The 20,539-nt window shown below is 44.7% G+C and overlaps 1 protein-coding gene across 6 annotated transcripts in view; it reads right to left on the bottom strand.

Annotated features, from left to right (window-relative positions):
* TMOD1 (tropomodulin 1) overlaps positions 1 to 20,539 on the bottom strand; it is a 36,480-nt gene that overhangs the window by 6,341 nt on the left and 9,600 nt on the right. For 5 of the 6 annotated variants that reach the window (XM_079959689.1, XM_079959688.1, XM_079959685.1 and 2 more), the window contains exons 2-8: positions 19,937 to 20,110; positions 15,852 to 16,008; positions 8,955 to 9,074; positions 4,706 to 4,795; positions 2,688 to 2,815; positions 1,989 to 2,096; positions 1,464 to 1,607 (exon numbers count right to left, since the gene is read on the bottom strand). In XM_079959689.1, coding sequence (XP_079815815.1) covers positions 1,464 to 1,607; positions 1,989 to 2,096; positions 2,688 to 2,815; positions 4,706 to 4,795; positions 8,955 to 9,074; positions 15,852 to 16,008; positions 19,937 to 20,056 — 867 coding nt within the window. In that variant the 5' untranslated portion in view covers positions 20,057 to 20,110. Of the gene's footprint in view, positions 1 to 1,463; positions 1,608 to 1,988; positions 2,097 to 2,687; positions 2,816 to 4,705; positions 4,796 to 8,954; positions 9,075 to 15,851; positions 16,009 to 19,191; positions 19,329 to 19,936; positions 20,111 to 20,539 lie in introns of those variants that run through there. The other variant, XM_079959690.1, reaches the window with a different exon arrangement.

Genomic DNA, 20,539 nt, shown 5'->3' on the forward strand with positions numbered 1-20,539 from the left:
TGTAGGCACCTTGTTAGAAGCTTTTATTCATTTAGCAGACAGGTCAGCCCTGCAGTTCTATGATTCTATCCTTGGAGGGGGGAACCTCTCATTGAAACCAGAACACTGAGCAAAACTGCTTTTTTTTTTTTTAAGACCTGCAGAACAGAGAAGGCTGTGTCAATAGTGTCAACTTGCCCAGTTTCCCTCATAATGTCATCATAGGATGTTTCTGACCATTTCTGAAGGTCAGTGCAGCCAAAATGGACTTTGAATATATGGAGAACCCCAAGCATACTGAAATTAAGCCCAGCTCATATTTCAAACTATGCCTGAAGAATAATTTCCTTAACAGGCCAACCAATTGCTATCTTTGTGGTTCAGAAGACAACGTGTGCTATATCCTGTATTGCCGTTTATACAGGTCACCTAGCAAATTCTTTTTAGAAGATCAGCCAGATGATTTCAAAATTAGGTGATTGGTGGTTGATATAGTGATGTTTTCCCCCTTATATCCACAAGCTGCAAGTCATGGGCTACTTGCTTTGACCCAAAACAAGGTTGACGGTCAAAAGGATTTTAAATGATTCGTGGAATTACAGAATTTTAAGTTTTAATGATTTGCAGTTCTGAAAATTGATAAATGTATTGACTCACTCATGGATTGCCTTGTTTGTTTTCTGTGATTTATACTGCAACGGCCACTGGCTACAAATAATAAACATTTAACTGGCTGAATGGATCTACGCTCTCAGGCTGCATTTTATAACAGTAATAATTCAAGAAGTAAACTGCTTTGGTGAAGCATGAGAGAAGGCACAAGACAGACAGCTAAGCCAGCGCTTCAGTTACTGGAATGAAATGAATGCAAGTCATTTCAGTTGTAAAGCTGGGAGTTATGCTGGGCTCTCATTTTACATTGGTGTGGCTTGCATTTATTGCCAAGTGATTCTTTAGCCTAACAATGGTATGTTTGAATCCAGCCTACCAGACTAACCATGGTTTGTTTCCTGCCAACAAACCAGAATGTGAAGCCATGGCTTATTGTTTGCTTACAAACCATGGTTTGTTCTAACCATGGTTTGGTGACATATTTGAAGCCAAAAACCTTGCTTAACCATGGTTTGCTCAGTCATACAACCCAGACACTTCAAAGGCACGAAGCAAGAGCATCTGAAAAGCAAACCAAGCTTAGGAGAAATAAAACATAGTTTCTTTGCCGAGATGTGAGATGGTTCATGGTTTGTTGAACCAACCATGGTTAAAACAAACCATGGCTCAGCATTAAGTGCAAATGCAGCCATTAGGTCTGCCTTCACTGGATGAATTTGCCTCATCCCTCACCTGTGCATACAATCTACAAAATATGTGTCACTTATTTAATTCTCCCCAGGCAACATTTCTGTTTCTCTTCTGAGCATAAAGCAGAACTTTTTATTTTGTGCTTCCTTGTATAACAGAATGGACACGGATTTTTATATTACCTGGTTGTCAATTTTGAGCTCAATTAGCGTCGTGTTTTCCTGCAGTGCTTCTGCGAGCGCCAAAATTCCTGATCCAGAAATGAAATTTGATTCCACATTTAAGCTCTTCAATACACCGTTGACTTTTAGCATTTCTGCCAATGCCTTCCATAAATAATAATAAACAAAAGAAGTAATAAGATCATCATCAATAACTAGAAAGCTTATTTTATTGTTGTAAGAACTTAAGATTCCTGCTGTTGTATCAGACCAAAGCAATAGCTTGTCAGGCCAGTGAAACAGGTATTCTGTGGTGCCTGGGACAGTTTCTGAGATTTTTCAATATATGACTGCAGACCCAAAAAGGCCAGGACCTTGTGCTTAACTCCATTTGCTGCCATAACCTTATTTCCAGTTTATGAAAGATCTTTGACACAGGACTTGCATGTTGACACTTCTTCATCCAGCAGGCCGTCTTTAAAGGAGACAGTCCCATTAAACACTTCCCCGAGAAGATTAGCTGAAAGTAATCTGCCTAATACTTACATAAGCGACAGGGTCATTGCTCCTTGTTCCTACTATGCTGAACTTTTTCACGTATGAGTTGTTCTTCAGAGCGTCAGCATAGGCTTTTAAAGTTGGTATGGGAATGTCCTTCAAAAGACCAACAAGCAGTCAATGGCAGTGTGCTCTATTTTGTTGGGGGGGGGCATCATAACTACATACACTGAGGAAAACACAACACGATCAATCCATTCTACTGTCTGTGTAGACCAGGCCTACGCCAGTGACATGATCTGTAGGTATTTCTCCTACACAGGCTTCACTTGCGGGTGGCACTGTGGTCTAAACCACTGAGCCTATTCAAATCCCTGCGACGGAGTGAGCTCCCATTGCTCTATCCCAGTTCCTGCCAACCTAGCAGTTCAAGAGCACACCAGTGCAATTAGATAAATAGGTACTGCTGCAGCGGGAAGGTAAACAGCATTTCCATACACTCTGGTTTCCGTCACAGTGTCCCATTGCACCAGAAGCGGTTTAGTAATGCTGGCCACATGACCCGGAAAGCTGTCTGTGGACAAACACCGGCTCCCTCGGCTTGAAAATGAGATGAGCGCCACAACCCCATAGTCGCCTTTGACTGGACTTAACTGACCAGGGGTCCTTTACCTTTTTACCTTTGCCATAATGCTCTTGCAGAGCTTACATTCATTCCGCTATTTGATGAATGGAAGGAATTCCTACCTTTATATTATTGAGATTAACTTCTTCAAGGTCCGGGTCGTTGTTTTTCACTCTTTGCAAGGTTTCTTCTACGTTGGTTGCATTGGGCTCATCAGGAACTGGTTTATATTGTGTGGGCTTGATTATGCCTGCATGGGAAGGCGTAGTGTGACAAGGATAACAAATAAACAAAGAAAAGGCCTACAATGTCTCTTCCTCTGACCAGTTCCCCTAGTGCGAGAAAGAAGCTAGTGCCCATCTCTCAGGACTCCAGATTTCAGCCCTGCGGCTTCTGATTCCTGGTAACCATACTGGTTTCACCAGCTTTCATTTCATTTGGGGAATAAAAGAGGAAATCTGATTCTCCGGTACTGGATCTACATAGAAATGGCAAGGGATAGTTTTAGCACATAACCAAACAGTGTAATGTGCTCACAACAAGCCTCACTAAATGACCACGAAAGCATACTAAGTGTGGTTGGAGAGAAATGATTTTCGATTCTGTCTTTGGTTATGCACAAGCAGGTATTTCTGAAAAGCTTTCAACTTTCCCTCTAAATCAGGGGTGGCTATCCTGCGCCGCTCCCAATGTTGCTGTCTGTACTAGAATTTCTGCCATTCATGACTGCTGGCTGAGTCCACCTCTGCCTTACATTACACTGCAGCACTAGCCTCAACCCATATTTAGTACCTCCTTCAGTACCTCTTAGGGACGCGGGTGGCGCTGTGGGTTAAACCACACAGCCTAGGACTTGCTGATCAGAAGGTCGGCGGTTCGAATCCCCGCAATGGGGTGAGCTCCCGTTGCTCGGTCCCTGCTCCTGCCAACCTAGCAGTTCGAAAGCATGTCAAAGTGCAAGTAGACAAATAGGTACCACTCCAGCGGGAAGGTAAACAGTGTTTCCGTGCGCTGCTCTGGTTCGCCAGAAGCAGCTTAGTCATGCTGGCCACATGACCTGGGAGCTGTACGCCGGCTCCCTCGGCCAATAAAGCGAGATGAGTGCTGCAACCCCAGAGTCGGTCACGACTGGACCTAATGGTCAGGGGTCCCTTTACCTTTACCTCAGTACCTCTTCCTGTGCATTTTCACCCTGATTCAAATTCCAGCTGGGTCCCATAGCCCCCAATACTAGTGAATGATGGTGCCACCTTTATACCACTTAAAAGACAAATGGAACTAAGCAGCAAAGAAAGAAAGAAAAATCAAAACCTCCTGAGAAGATGGGTCTTCCCTGAATGGAAAGAGGAGAATGTTTACTCAGCAGTGGACCTGCCGAAAGGGCAGGTGTGGGGAAACTTTGGCCCACCAGATTTTGCTGAGCTACAACTCCCATTATCCCCAACCATTCACATACTCAATGGGACTGATGGGAGTTGTAGTTCCTCAACATCTGGAGGGCCTAAAGGTCCCCACACTTGTGATACTAAGTCCTTCCCAGCCAGCAGACCTGATGATCCCTGGGCCACCCATTCTTTAGAGAGGAATTTGCTCTCTCATAAAAACACTAGACAACGAATCCTCGTAGAATACCACGGAGAAGAACTTCCAAGGACAATGCCAAGACAATACATTGGTGATGATTCACCTTAAGGATATACACTCATTCAACAAGTACAGTGGCGCCCCGCAAGACGAACGCCTCGCAAGACAGAAAACCCGCTAGACGAAAGGGTTTTCCGTTTTGGAGGCGCTTCGCAAAACGAATTTCCCTATGGGCTTGCTTCGCAAGACGAAAATGTCTTGCGAGTTCCTGCGGGTTTTTTCCCCTTTTCCCCCCCTTTTCCTAAGCCGCTAAGCCGCTTATCAGCTGATCCGCTGATAAGCTGCTTAACAGCTGATCGCTAAAAGCCGCTAAACTGCTAATGGCGCTAATCCGCTAAGCTGTCAATGGGCTTGCTTCGCAAGACGAAAAAACCGCTATACAAAGAGCCTCACGGAACGGATTAATTTCGTCTTGCGAGGCAACACTGTACCGGAAACATTATACCTATTGGCTCAGGTGTCCAGAATATGTCATGTGGCTGCAAATCTTACTTACTATCCAAACCTTCCTTGTTGACTATAGTCGTGCTTCCAAGTGCTTCGTAATATTGTTGGTTACTCATCAGGGTATGCATGCCAAGAATAGCTACATGAGAGAGGAGAGACATAAAACAAAACAAGTTAAGCAAAATAACTAAAATCCTTTCTTGGGAAAGTGAGAATCTGGCCAAGATACATAGAAGGCAAGGGGGAAAAGCACAAAACAGCAGAATTCAAATCAATTATGTTGTTCACATTTTGGGTGGACTCGGAGGACAATGCAAGAAGATCCAATGCGCTGGGTGGGACTCAACACAATTTACATAAAAATTGCGAGAGGATATGATTCCATGTTTCTCAATAGTCACTTTGGTTGACCACAGATGATCTTTTACCATGCAGCAACTTATGGTTCGCCTGTAATGCTAAGCTGTGGTTTAGCATGAGCTTGGTCGTGCCTTGGTTTTTGAACAGCTTAGTTCTCAAACATTTCGGCTCCCGAATGCCGCAAACCCGGAAGCGTGTGTTCCGACTTGCGAATTATTTTTGGAAGCCGAATATCTGATGGGGCTTCCGATTGGCTGCAGGGCCTTCCTGCAGCCAATCAGAAGCTGCACTTTTGTTTTCAAACATTTTGGAATCAAACGGACTTCCAGAAAGGATTCCGTTCGACTTCCAGGGTATGAGTGTACAAGCAAAGCCTCAGGCTTGTATGCTTCCCCGTCTAGTCCGCTTGCACAACTGGTTTCTGTAGAGTTTTAATCCTCTTTCCATGAATCCTGGTTTATCGCTTTCCATGAATCCTGGTTTATCCCCAGTGGCGTAGCGTGGGGGGTGCAGGGGGGGCTGGCCGCACCGGGCGCAACATCTCGGGGTTAGGGTTGGGGGCGCAAATCCACAGGTTAGGGGGTGTAAATTACTAGCCTTGTCCCGGGTGCTGACAACCCACGCTACGCCACTCTTTATCCCTACATACAAACCAGAAATTGTGATTTAAAACAAAATTCTGGTCAGTTATGTTTATCCTGTTTGTTTATCCAGTTTTGTTTTACGTAGGGATAAACCAGGATTCATGGAAAGTGAAACTAAACACTGCATTAGTCTTTTCCCCAGTCATGCAGAAGGTGGTGTGAGCCTGTGGCTTTGCTTGGGCTCATTCCAGCTTGTGCAAGTTGCACTAAACCGTAAGTGTTATACAAGTTGCTACTTGGTGAAAAGTCGATCCTGCCAAGTGTTAAGGAGAGTTTTACTGCAATGGTTCAGAAATCGAGGGGAATTCGGGGGGAATCTGGGGGAAGCAGCAAAGGAAGGAGCAAAATTACCCTTACCATTTGGCAAAATGTCATAAATGACTAGTCTGCCAAGTGGGTTGCATGCACATTGCAACAAATTACTGTTAGGGAAATGGTAGCCACCCTCTGACTCTAGTTTGTCTGGGATGTGTTCCACCTATAGAACTTGCAAAGGCCTGGGAAAAAAATTGTGTGAAATTTTCCTCTTACTGTCAGAACAAAGAAGACTTGGACTTGGCTTGATTTCAGAGTTTGTCCATGTAATTCACTCTCTGACATGCACTCAGCAGCAGGCAGAAATACATTCAGTAACAGCTGGATCTCTCCTCCGGCAAATGATCTGGCAACATGCAACATCCTGTGTAGCCTTAAACCTGAGAGCAGCTTAGAATTTATCGTTACCATGCCTGCAATCTGATCTCAACTGATTCATTCTATGAGTATTACATGTCAGTTAGTTGCATCTCCTCCTATACTGAAGCCTTTGCTTCAGTATAGGAGAAAAAGGGAAAGGCCTCTTCAAAAATAGGGCCTGCAACCATCTCTCTTTTTTAAAACATTCATTTTAATTAAAGGAAGTTTCAAATGGCTGAAATAATTTTAAATAAACTAATCTGATAAGCCTGACTAAGGATACAATCCTAATTAGGCTTCCTAGGGAAATAAGCCCACTTGGCCTTAACTTCCAGATAAACATGCGCTGGAAATGGATATCATGTTAAACTTTATTGTAAGACATCCAGTTAGTAAGGTTCAGCCAAATTCATTTTCTTACCCACAGCCATCATTATTCAAGTAGAGAAATTAAAAAGAAAGGAACACAGGCTTTAGCCCACAACCATACAATCTTATCCGTGATATATATGCTACTCAAAGGCAGGAGGAAGCCAGCGTTATTTGCCCCCAAATGGATCGTGTACACATTTGCAGACATGTGGGACTGCCTTTTAGCAGATGATTGCATAGGGCTTTTACAATGCACCATTCCCCTCCTGCTTGCCGAGGTGTCAGTCACGTGACAACAGGAGTGTCTTTGCCAAGTTTAAGCTGGTCCACCGACTGCGCCTGCTTCTGAGGAGGTGAGAACAGGCCACAGGGACACGCATCTGGATTATTACAAGGCGCCCTGAACCTCTCAAGTCTTTGCAAGCTTCAGTTGCTTAGCTTGTCAATCTGCACCTGTGATTAAGAAAGCACCTAAGCAAATGGTAACCTGTCTTATTATGGTGGTAGCCCTAACTGACAGTGTGGACAGGCAGTTTTTTGCAAATACAAAATGACCAAGCAGCAAAACCATTTTGGACGGCAGGGCAGAGCAGCAGGACCAAAGCATTCCTAAGCAGGGCCACCAGGCCACCAGCAAGGTTCTCTTACAGTCCCTCTGCGGCTTCTAGTGAGATGGATGATGTCATGGGAATATGGGAAGGAACAGACAGCAGGCTGGAAAAAACAAGACACAGTTTAAGGAGGAAGGAACGGGTTGGATTCAGTAAAAGAGCATGAAAATGAGATGAACAGAGGGGGAAAGAGGATTTTAGTTGAAACGAGCGAGTCGGGTGTTAATACGAACTCTAGGGAAATAAGCCAAGACAGTCTGCGCTAGGCAAGTGCTTTTCAGATACTGCTGGGCTCCAGTTCCCATGAGCTGCAGCTAGGAAGGGCAATGAGAAACTGGGTGTTGTAGTCCATCAACATTTGGAGAGCAAACAGGGTTAGAGGGTAAGACTGCATTAGCGCCTCAGCTTAGGTCCAAACTTGTCAAGGTTTCGGGAAAGCTATTCCTCCCCCGGCTGCAACAAGAGCAGAGAAAACAAGGTAGAGTCCTGTTTAATGAGTTTTATTCAATTCTAATAGCGAGAGACAAAAGAACGCAACAAGGCTTAACAATGGTGTTGCTCCTTCCTAGCAGCATTGTTTTCCCTTAGGGTGGCCACCCAGGGTCAAATGTCTCTGATTCCATTGTTCCTGAACGCCGAGTTCTGGGGTAAGGGGAATCAGAAATACTCTCCAGTGACAAAGTGTCAGCTGGCTGCCCTGCCACAGTCCCCCCCCCCCAACACTTCCCAATTCTTCTGTTCTCCTGTCTCTGAGCTGTGACTTCCCTCAAACCCCTGCTGTAAACCAATGGCCCCACCGGATTCCCACCCCCAAACTGAAATATGCACTGAAAGGGCACAGATTTTCCAACATTTCACACGTCCAAGCAGCTGCTGTGATGAGGGAACTGAAAGCAATACGAAAAAGGACTTCTCCAGGAGTTACCAACGTTTCTATGTACGTTGTCAATGGTCCATTGTATCAGAGGGGGCCTACTTTGAAGGCCTGTAAAGTATGTATGTTCGAATATTTCTCGCTGTCCGATTTCTGTGACCATTCACCGAACTTTCCGGTCACACCTTGTATTTAAAAAACAGGTTCAAAATTGCTCTGTGGATGGGAAGAGATGACCTGTGAGGTTGCATGAGTTAGTCATTCTGTGCTGTCCAGAGGCAGCTTTTGCTGTAAACTTACAGAACAGTCCCCCCAAAAAACTCAAAACTGGAGGATGAAGCAGCACATACAGACTGTATGTAGTGAGGTGGCTTCCAAACCGATAAGGATACAGTGGTGCCCCGCAAGACGAACGCCTCACAAGACGGAAAACCCGCTAGACGAAAGGGTTTTCCGTTTTGGAGGCACTTCGCAAAACGAATTTTCCTATGGGCTTGCTTCGCAAGATGAAAATGTCTTGCGAGTTCCTGTGGGATTTTTTCCCTTTTCCCCCCCTTTTCCTAAGCCCTAAGCCGCTTATCAGCTGATCCGCTAAAAGCCGCTAAACCACTAATAGTGCTAATCCGCTAAGCTGTCAATGGGCTTGCTTCACAAGACGTAAAAACCGCTATACGAAGAGCCTCACGGAACAGATTAATTTCGTCTTGCGAGGCACCACTGTAATTACAAAGAAAGTCAAATGTAGGCAGTCTCGTGTCTTACCAGCAATATCACAGAGCTCAGCATCTGAGGCGTTTGCTAGTGCTTCCTCCAGTTCTGGGTCCAGAGTTACGCTTTCCAAAACAGGATCTATAGCCTTCTGCTTGGGGACCCAAATTTTTCCTGTAAATACAAAAAGGGCCATCAGCCTCGTGGCAATTACTTTAACGACAGGGATTTAAGTTTCCTCGCCACAAACGGAATATGTAGCACCAAGAACAACAGCTACTGTGTCCCAACCCAAAGTTTAAAATTTGATCCTACTGACACGGATGCATGTATGTTTTGATTAAGCAAAAGTACATAAAACGACAGGATATATAATCAGTGGATAGCAAAGGGTAGCAAGCAGTGCAGTATTTTCAGAGGGTGCTGTGGTCTAAGCCACTGAGCCTCTTGGGCTTGCTGATCAGAAGGTTGGTGGTTCGAATCCCCATGACTGGGTGAGCTCCTGTTGCTCTGTCCCAGCTCCTGCCAACCAAGCACTTTGAAAGTACGCCAGTGCAAGTAGATAAATAAGTACCGCTGTGGCAGGAAGGTAAACGGCATTTCTGTGCGTTCTGGTTTCCATCACAGTGTTCTGTTGCGCCAGAAGCAGTTTAGTCGTGTTGGCCACATGACCCAAAAAGCTGTCTGTGGACAAACGCCGGCTCCCTCGGCCTGAAGCGAGATGAGTGCCGCAACCCCATAGTCACCTTTGACTGGTCTTAACCATCCAGGGGTCCTTGGCTTTTTACCTATTTTCAGAGCAGAAGGTCTACTCTGGAAACACCCTCCTTGCATTCAGCCCAATTCTCCAAAAATACCTTTCCTCAAGGCTGAAGCGGAAAAGTCTGTTGTGCATGACTGGCTGCCCACCTCCTAGGCATTAAGGAACCTCTCTTACCTTCTGGAGCAGTTTTGCGCTGAAAAATCTGTAAGCTGAACAAACTCACGAACTTTATGTAGTGCTTTAAAAAATTAAGGTACTCAACGCCACGAGGAGGCAAAGTCTGTCAGCTGTGCCAGCATTGGATTTGCTGGCATGCACATCTCTTATTTCAGTTGCAAAGATTAGAAGGAGCCAGGCTCATCCCCCAGGGATGTCTCAAGACATTTTGGTGCCTGAGGCAACGGACAGGACGGCGCTCCCTGGCTCCTGACCATTTCGTGTACGGAGCCTGACTAGGCTGACAGCTGAATCTTACTTCAAAACTGGCAACAGCCTCTTCCACCAGAGAGCAGGCTAGCTTATGGGGCGCAAGGCAGGCTTGTTAAGGGGGCTTCTGTTGTGTGAAGGCCGGCAGGGTAGGTACTGTTAGTGCCGCCCAACCGCCTTCATCTGCCAAATAATCTGAGCACATCACTCAGCCTTTCTCTCCCTGCTCACCCCACAAGCGAGGGACACTTTGTGTTTCGTCTGATCTTCACTCAAACTCCAGAACCCTGGTTTTATCCTTTTCCCGTTTTGCTTATTATGTTTTTTTTAAAATTTATTTAATCGTTTTTTTCAATACAAACAGCAACCACAAAAAACACAATAACACTAATAACACAATTTAACAATTCAGATGTGAGTACTGATATACCTATAACTACACCTTTTAAAAAAATATTTCCCCACCTCTCCTCCCCCTACTTCCCACCACTTTCCGCCTTATCGCTTAAGTGTTCCTTCCAGATCTCTTAATATTTATCCATTCTTAATTTGCGTCGAAATGCAATTCGTTCGTATGTAACTAGTCTGTCCATATTGTCAACCCACATGCTCAATGGGATCTTTTTGCGGCTCTTCCAATTCATCAAAACAAGTTTTTTTGCTTCTAATATGGCACGGTACATCCATTTTTTTTGACCCCTTGTAATCTCCCATGTTTCTGGTATATAATTTAGAATTAAATTCAAATCCCCTAAATAACAATTTCTTTTCATTACTCTTGATATGTATATCCTTACCTCGCACCAAAATGATCTTATTTTTGCTTATTATGTTAACAGCCCATGGCTTTTCTTGCCTCACTTTCAAAACTTTAAACCTCCTACACTTGTAAAAAGTATCTGAAACTGGGGACGACTAAATCCCAATTAAGTCATTTGGAAAAAAGGAAGAAAGAGATGTTTGATAACAACTCCAATTTAATGTTAAAGAAAGTGGGTTAGTCAATACAGCGGTACCTCAGTTTTCGAACATAATCCATTCCGGAAGAGCATTAGAGTTCCGAAATGTTCAAAAACCAAGGCGCAAAGGGCGTTCACAAATTTAATAGAGAAAATTGAGAAAGATAACATTTACACTCAGCGGAAGCCGTTCGACTTCCAAGGCATGTTTGAAAATGGAAGCATTTACTTTCGGGTTTATGACATTCAAGTTCTGAAATGTTCGTCAACAGAGGCGTTCAAAAACCGAGGTACCACTGTACTGTTTAGTAGGGCTTTTAGTAGTAACGATGGCATTCTGATATCAGATAGACAGGAGATATGTAATATTGTATATCTATTTTATTTATAAAAATAATTGTACACTGCAATTTTGTTGTTTTTTTTAAAAAAGAACAATACGATTTTAAAAATGACAAACCAATTATTAAAAAATTAAAAGGTCAGCAGCTGACTTTTACAAAGAATGTTTTTCTTAATTGTCTGCATAAGCCTGGCAGCACAGAATAGTTTTCAGCAAATGTTTGAAAGTTCGTTCAGAAGGCGCCTGCTTAATCTCTATCGGAAGAGCATTCCACAAGAGGGGGCCCATTATACCGAAGGCTCGGTTTCCTACTTATGTCAAATGAGCCTCACCAGCTCTGGGTCCAACCAGTGACCTCCTACAGATGTCCTTTCAGCAAAATCTTCAAAGTAAACACACACACAGGAGCAGGGACAAAGGATTGAAAATAGTATAGAACAATCAACCACTACCGTATTTTTTGCTCTATAAGACTCACTTTTTCCCTCCTAAAAAGTAAGGGGAAATGTGTGTGCGTCTTATGGAGCGAATGCAGGCTGCGCAGCTATCCCAGAAACAGTGAGAGGGATTGCTGCTTTCACTGCGCAGCGATCCCTCTTGCTGTTCTGGCTTCTGGGATTCAGAATATTTGTTTTTCTTGTTTTCCTCCTCCAAAAATTAGGTGTGTCTTGTGGTCTGGTGCGTCTTATAGAGCGAAAAATACAGTATATTGTAAGGAAAAATACATAGATTACAAGGTGGTGTTGGTTAGAGGGGGAAAGTTTATCTATTTTTAATACCCGTTTAGTTATTTTTCCACTAAAGAGGGGGGGGGGAGAAGTTCAATAAACGTTCTATAAAAGCTGGATTTTGAAAGATTCACACCAAAATTGAAATAGTGAAAACACGAGCAGCTTGAAGAAAGAAAGAAAAAGAGGCACTTTTAAAGAAAACAATCTGGGAGACGCCTTTAAATGAGATAGCATACTCTTTGCTCCAGGCATGGAATGTGACACTGGGGCTATTTTTGTCCTTGCTGCCCCTGCGACGCAGAATGGAGAGGAGAACAAAGACCACGCTATCCCGAAAGCCGCTCGAAGGCTGAGCGTGGCTAAATTTAGGCCTCACAAAAGAACCAACTGCTCCCTGGTTGCCTCTCAAGCAGAAAATAAATTTTGAAATCCTTTATGGCACTGCCCTCTCTAGACACTTTAGATTTTTAAAAGCATATACTGAAGAAGAGAAAGGGTGGACTTTTACAGAGGCAAAGATCTGCATGCTCACAAACGTCAGGGTGCAGAGAACATCAAATAGGAATTTTGACTTAAAATGTAACTTGGGGGGGGGGGGGGGGAAATGCCACCAGTATAATCACTCCACTCCACTCCCTGGTCTCTTATTGCTAAGAAAATTTCCAAAGGCTGATTTTGTGGTTTTGTGTTGTTCAGAGTGTGACCCCCCTTTTTTCTTTTGATATGTGTATTCCTGTTGTTTCATTGGTTATCGGATTTCCAACGTTTACCTGGGTTTAGTGCTCCCAAATGGCAGGTGACAGGATGGCTGGGCTTCCAAGGGGAAATGAAGGAGGGGAGGAGGGATTATGGAGCGGGTTTAAAATTGAGAAAATGCTGGGTTTCCAGTAACGTTCAATGTGTGTCACTATATATTCCAAAATAAAAGGGCTGATGGGACAAACAGTGTGTGTTTGGCAACCACATACAGTGGTACCTCGGGTTACAAACACTTCAGGTTACATACGCTTCAGGTTACAGACTCAGCTAACCCAGAAATAGTACCTCGGGTTAAGAACTTTGCTTCAGCATGAGAACAGAAATCATGCTCTGGCGGTGCGGCAGCAGCGGGAGGTCCCATTAGCTAAAGTGGTGCTTCAGGTTAAGAACAGTTTCAGGTTAAGAACGGACCTCTGGAACGAATTAAGTTCTTAACCCAGGGTACCACTGTAAAGGAAGAGTTGCCTTACTGGATCAAAACAAAAGCCCACCTAGTCCAGAGTTCAGGGAAGCTTGAAATATGGAATTTTGCTACCATGCATGTCTAATTAAAACATAAGAGCATTGCTGGATCAGACACAAGTTTCATCCTCTCCACCATCCCATTTACCACAATAGCCAAGGAGATGCCCTTGCGTGAAGGCAGCTGTGCCTTCCCTGGACTCAGCCGTAACATGGACGTGTAATTCAGCTTATCCTGGCTACTCAACATTTATGGGATGCTGCCTTTTCACAGGAGTAGGGACTCCAACTAAAGAAAAAAAAAGGTAAAGGACCCCTGGATGGTTAAGTCCAGTCAAAGGCAACTATGGAGTGTGGTGCTCATCTCGCTTTGCAGGCCGAGGGAGCTGGCGTTTGTCCACAGATTTCCGGGTCATGTGGCCAGTGTGACTAAACTGCTTCTGGCACAACAGGACAGAAACCAGAGCACACGGAAACACTGTTTCCCTTCCCGCCGCAGCGGTACCTATTTATCTACTTGCACTGGCGTGCTTTCGAACTGCTAGGTTGGCAGGAGCTGGGACAGAGCAACGGGAGCTCACCCTGTCGCTCGGATTCGAACCACCGACCTTCTGATCGGCAAGCCCAAGAGGCTCTGTGGTTTAGACCACAGCGCCACCTGCACCCCCATGAGTCCGACTACTGTGGGCCCATGTACATTTTATAATCCCTTCCTAGCAGCAGCGATCTGCAGCAAGTGCAGCAAGTGATTGGCCAATTGTTTGTGAAGTGGAAATGCCAGCGGTGGCGTTGCCAGCGATGTGCCAAACAGGGCAAGGCCCTTTGAAATGCGACTCGCCCCACACAGACCAACCTTGTAGGGAAGGGCTTTTTGACAGTCTCCACATGGAGAGCACAACATCTAAATCAGCCCTCTGTCTCATGGCTTTCTCTCTCTCTCTCTCTCTCTCTCCCTGAGTGCAAGCAGAAGAATGGCTACATTCAGTGCTTTTTTTCTTAAAAAATATTTAGAGGTACTCTCATTTTCCTACTCATATTGAAATCCTGCCCCCCAATGAGGCCAAACTTAGATTCACAAAAAGTTTAGGGGTATGCGTACCCCTGCGTCCCCCCAGAAAAAAAAGCACTGGCTACATTCAAATGAAGGAAATCTACTGCATATCAACCTAAGCAAGTTGTGCTTCCTTTTTCTGGTTATTTGGCTATAACTTTTAATAGAATGCAGATAATTGAACAAACTTTGTTGCGTTACATTCTCCATTAAATTATCTTCCCACTGATATATAATTTTATGGTATTACTCCAAAAAGAAAGAGTGTTATGAGCCATCAAACCTCGGAAATACATTTCCCTCAAAAGGTTTCCACAGTTTTGGCCACTAGTGGATATAATCTTGGAGACGGGTTATGAATTTTCTGCATTCCTATACCCAATACGAACGTCAATCTACATGCATCTCTCATGACACAGTGGCCTAAAACACACTTACGATTTAATGTGAGTGAGCAGCATGTGAGCAAGTCAAGAGTCTGGCTTGTCGTGCCGTTAGTGGCAACCAAGGTTTGTCCTTGGCTTAGCACTCAGGGTTCATTGGGTGGAAAGAAACCAGAAGCCAACATCTGGATAACATGGCATGCTGCACTCTGCTATATTTCGTCCACAGTATGGCAGGAGCAGGGGAGGAGCGCTGCGAGAACTTTTGAGTAGTGTGCCCCAGCAGGCTGCACACTCACATTAAACCATGGTTTGCTTTAAGAACTATGGTTTAATGTCATGTGCGAACTAGGCCAAGTCAGTGGGAAGTTGGCCTGAGCAACCATTACTGAAATGAATGGTATATGAAATAGGAGACTTAACCTTCAACATCACCTTGATTCATTCAGTGGGGCTAACTGAAAATCCAGAGAATACATACCCAAAACTTGAGAAACACCCGGGCATAGTTATTGTATTCTGCTCTGGTCAGACCTCACCTGGAGCACTGTGTCCAGTTCTGGGCACCACAGTTCAAGAAGGACACTGACAAACTGGAACGTGTCCAGAGGAGGGCAACCAAAATGGTCAAAGGCCTGGAAACGATGCCTTATGAGGAACGGCTAAGGGAGCTGGGCATGTTTAGCCTGGAGAAGAGGAGGTTAAGGGGTGATATGATAGCCATGTTCAAATATATAAAAGGATGTCACATAGAGGAGGGAGAAAGGTTGTTTTCTGCTGCTCCAGAGAAGCGGACACGGAGCAATGGCTCCAAACTACAAGAAAGAAGATTCCACCTAAACATTAGGAAGAACTTCCTGACAGTAAGAGCTGTTCGACAGTGGAATTTGCTACCAAGGAGTGTGGTGGAGTCTCCTTCTTTGGAGGTCTTTAAGCAGAGGCTTGACAACCATATGTCAGGAGTGCTCTGATGGTGTTTCCTGCTTGGCGGGGGTTGGACTCGATGGCCCTTGTGGTCTCTTCCAACTCTATGATTCTATGATTCTATGATTCTATGATTTGACTGTCTCATACCTCTTTTTTCCCCTGTAAAAGGAACCAGATCTTCTCGGTCTTTAATCTCATTTGCCTGCTTCTCCAGATGGGCGAGTAGGTCATCTCTTTTAAAGGGGCCAGTGGGTGTTTTCTTCGTTTGATCTCTCTGTCTCATTCCTGCAGGCAACAATGCATTCTAGATTTCGGAGAAGGGGAGGGAAAACGCATCATCACCATCACTTTTCAGCCCATATTCTTAAATATAAGATACCACTGAAACACTGCACACTGACTGTGCCCATCTGACTGTATCCACAGTGTGTAGGGAAGATGACCAGGTAAGTTCTTTTTAAAGAGGTGAGTGGAATCTGCAACAAAATGTCGCAGCGTGGAGTGATCCTCTCCAGGGTTCCAAACAGCCAGCCATGACCCTTTTCCAGAATATATCATTCCATTTCCCCCCATCTTTACTGGTTTTGCATCTCCCACCATGAATGCCAGGCAGTTTCAGCCAGGGAGCCACACCGTGGCTCCCAAAAACATAAAAATAAATATCTGTGAGTAAATCTGTTGCCACTGTTCTGACCTCTCAGTACAGAGGAACTGGAATAAATGTCTGCGTGGCAAATACACCTCTTTGCACCTGCTGACTGGAACAGGGGGAGCTGCTGGCAGGTTCACTTGTTAGGAAGCAGGTGGGTAGCATGCTGCCAACACACTTCCCCTTAATTCTCTAAGGGGAAGACTTCTAAGATCTCACACTGAGGGAAGGCTCCTGGAATACAGTGGTACCTCGCAAGACGAATGCCTCGCTAGACGAAAAACGCGCAAGACGAAAGGGTTTTTCGTTTCTTGAGTTGCTTCGCAAGACGATTTTCCCTATGGGCTTGCTTTGCAAGACGAAAACGTCTTGCGGGTTGGCTTCCTTTTTCTTAAAGCCGTTAATACCCAGGGAATCCGCGCTCCGCAAGACGAAAAAATCGCAAGACGAAGCAACTCGCGGAACGAATTAATTTCGTCTTGCGAGGCACCACTGTATCCCTGAAGGCACCTAGCCCTCACAGGACTTCTAGCTACATTGCATTGAGAACAGAAAACTTTATTGGATAAGACATGGTGTTGTATAAACATTTGGTTCTTTTTATTGCCGTTTCTCTTTTTTCTCGTTACTTTCAAACCCATCTTTGCCTTTTTTGATGTGACGAATCTTTTTTCTCTTTTTTTTTTACTTTGTGCTTAACTTTGTTATACTTACCTTTGTTGTATGATTGTATTTTAAAACATTAAAGATTTATTTTTTAAAAAAGAGAGAGAGAAGTAGTTTGGAAAATAAAACAAATCCACAATTCATTCCCCTCTCTGGCTGGGATTCAATTAATCGGTCCTGTCAGCCAGGGGCGCCCACTTGCCCCCCACACACACATTGAGGGGGCCTGGCATCACATGATGTCATATGCACATAATGGGCAATCTGGGGGTCGGCGGCGGGGAATGGGAAAAGTGGAAGGTTATCCTCCACGCATCCTGCCCCCTGCCCGGCAGGGAGGGCCTGTTTTGTTAGAATTCCCGCTCCATGATTGCAGTCATGGAATTTTTGTCTATCACATGACGGTATATGTTTCGACTCCACAGAGGTGGAAGCGACGGAGACAGGATGTTTGTGTTACTGTGTTCCATGAAGTGGGACTATTGTCCTTTGTTCTTTTCCCCGTTGCTGTCTGATGCTAGAGAGAGAGGGAGCCATGTTGCAGTGCTCCGTGTGTGTTTGTATGTAAATAAAGTAGATTAGCCAAAATGCTGAGTTGCTGAGGTCTGTTACGCAACTGCGCAAACTCTGTGGATCCCTAAATGTGCCAGTGTCTGTTGGCATTGGTCGCTGTGATGTTTGGGCTGAAGAAAGCTTTTGAAGCTCCTGAACGATCGACCAGGAGGGGGAGAACATGGCAGTTGGGCATGTGTCTCTGCCAGGGTCCTACTCGAGTGTAGGCTGAGCTCCTGACATGTTTGCAGGTGGAAGGCTGATCCATTTGGGGGCCCCTCAATATTGGAGGCGTTCAGCCACCTGCCCACAGATATTGAGGGGGCTGAAGCCCCTTCTGCCCCCTATAGACGGCGCTCCTGCTGTCATCAGAAGCCCTATAGAAGGGCTTCTGCAATGGGGCTCTGTCCCCCCTTTCATTCTGTCAGGTCCCCCAAACACTGGCTTGGGGGTGGGTGCAAGAACTCTCTGAAAAGTGTGCGAGGGGGAGGATCGTTCCATCTCACAAGCCAAAACGCTTACATCATTGGAATGCTGAATTCCACCCACTGTGCATAATTTTGGGTTATCCCATCACGAATGTAGGAGGTCTACATTTCAACCCTACCGGAGAAATGGCTGTCTCTGACACAAAAATCACTAATTCCTCTTCACAAATTTGGCTTCTGTGCGCGGCGAAAACAGCATGGAGACAATGGACATTTTTGTGGTATTTACATATTGGCAAATATTCTTACTGTACGTGGGGAAGAAGGCGAGTGGAAACACGTAAAAGTAGCAACAGCTTCCCCCTACCCAAAGAAAACAGCACATCTTTGCAGCTTAGTATGAAAAGGGTCTCTAAGAGAGAGTTTAGCAAATGGGTAGGCAAACTAAGGACCGGGGGCTGGATCTGGCCCAATCGCCTTCTAAATCCGGCCCTCGGACAGTCCGGGAATCAGCCTGTTTTTATATGAGTGGAAAGTGTCCTTTTATTTAAAGTGCATCTCTGGGTTATTTGTGGGGCCTGCCTGGTGTTTTTACATAAGTAGAATATGTGCTTTTATTTAAAATGAATCTCTGGGTTATTTGTGGGGCCTGCCTGGTGTTTTTACATGAATAGAATGTGTCCTTTTATTTAAAGTGCATCTCTGGGTTATTTGTGGGGCCTGCCTGGTGTTTTTACATAAGTAGAATATGTGCTTTTATTTAAAATGAATCTCTGGGTTATTTGTGGGGCATAGGAATTCGTTCATTTTTTCCCTTCAGAATATAGTCCAGCCCCCCACAAGGTCTGAGGGACAGTGGACTGGCCCCCTGCTGAAAAAGTTTGCTGACCCCTGGTTTAGCACAGTACAAAAGAACCTTAGAGCCCCTCCAGATGTTCTTTTTCTTGTGCATTTCTGATGTTTTGTGCCAACAATGGCATTGTGCCAATTATATGTGATCCCCCTTTCAATATTGTCTGCACCTCCAAATGTTTCAGAGTTGACATACAACTTTGCCCTGAAGCTTCTTGCTTAAATCCTGCAACTTTTTTATAGCACAAACGTTTCAGATAATTTTTTTGTGCAGTGCCTCTCCAGATGCCAATGACGTGGTCACATTGGGGAAGCATCACAGAACAAACTACAGCAGTACCTTGGTTGTTGAACGCTTTGGTACTCGTCTGTTTTGGCTCCTGAACGCAGCAAACCTGGAAGTGAGTGTTCCGGTTTGCGAAAGTTTTTGGGAAGCCAAATGTCCGACGCGGCTCATGCAGCCAATCAGAAGCCCCACCTTGGTTGTTGAACAGTTTCGGAAGTCGAAAGGACTTCTGGAACGGATTCTGTTTGACAATCAAGGTACGACTGTGCTGTACTTCCAATCTTCTCCTCGCAGGTGTACTGGAGGGGAAGAGGGAAAGGGGAGGCCAAGGCTCGTTCACATAACATTTAAACCATGTCTCAGTTTCCCAGTAACAACAGCAGATCATCAAAAGGAATTAAAGCAGCATCTTTTTACCAGGAGTGCCTGCCAAGGAAAAATCTAAACAAGATTCTATGACTCTATGATCTGAACCAAGGGGGCAATTCTAGTATTCCTGACACCACCAAACAGAGTGCGGCGCCGACATTTGCAGGCAAGAGTCTGCTTCAAATTAAGCAGACAGCGAAGGTGTAAGATTCCAAAATAGACTGTGTATCAAACCTGGCTCACGTCCAAGGAGAGTCGGGAGGGAAAGAGGGCGAAGGAAAGCCCAAGCAGATCCAAAGATGGTCTAACATCGCTAAGAGTAGCAGAAGGATCCCCTATTTATTTATATTTCATTGCTTAGCGTGCCCAACGTAGATGTTTTCACACAATTCAAGAAGTATCACATGACCTGTCCTTTAAAATCACTTACATCAGGGTCTAGGTCCACCAGTTCATCCTCTAACATCTTGATCTCTTCTTCTGTCAGCGCTCCAAGGATCTGATCTTCATCCAGATCTCGGTATTTCTCTAGTTCTTTTCGGTACGACATCCTGGAGAATTCTTGCTCTCAAGAGCTTCTCTCTAATATACAATCTGTATGTTTCTAATAAAGAAAGTACAAAATACAAAATGGAATTTAAACATTGTGCTTTCCAATGCAAGCCTTGAGTGGCCAATGGAACAATCTTTTACACACATACACACACACACACACACACACACACACACACACACCGCCCCGAACTGTTCTAGTGGTTTTCCTGACCCCCTTCCTCAGAGCCAATTTTGGGGGAAGTATGGGGAGAGAAGGACTCATTGCATTGACTCCTGCTAGCATAACTATTTAGCTGAATCCGGGCCATTTTTGGTTTCGCAGTTGGTTCAGTTGCCAGAGCTCAACTCTACTAAAGAATTGAATCAACAATAGATTGATGAACTTACAGTTACTACTCCTGCGCTGCTATTTTCAGTACAGTTTGTTGTCATTTGGCAATTTGTGGGGGAGGCAAAGATACCCCCAATGACTCTGGGA

Source organism: Podarcis cretensis (assembly GCF_951804945.1).
Source record: "Podarcis cretensis genome assembly, chromosome: 17".
NCBI classification, from domain to species: domain Eukaryota; kingdom Metazoa; phylum Chordata; class Lepidosauria; order Squamata; family Lacertidae; genus Podarcis; species Podarcis cretensis.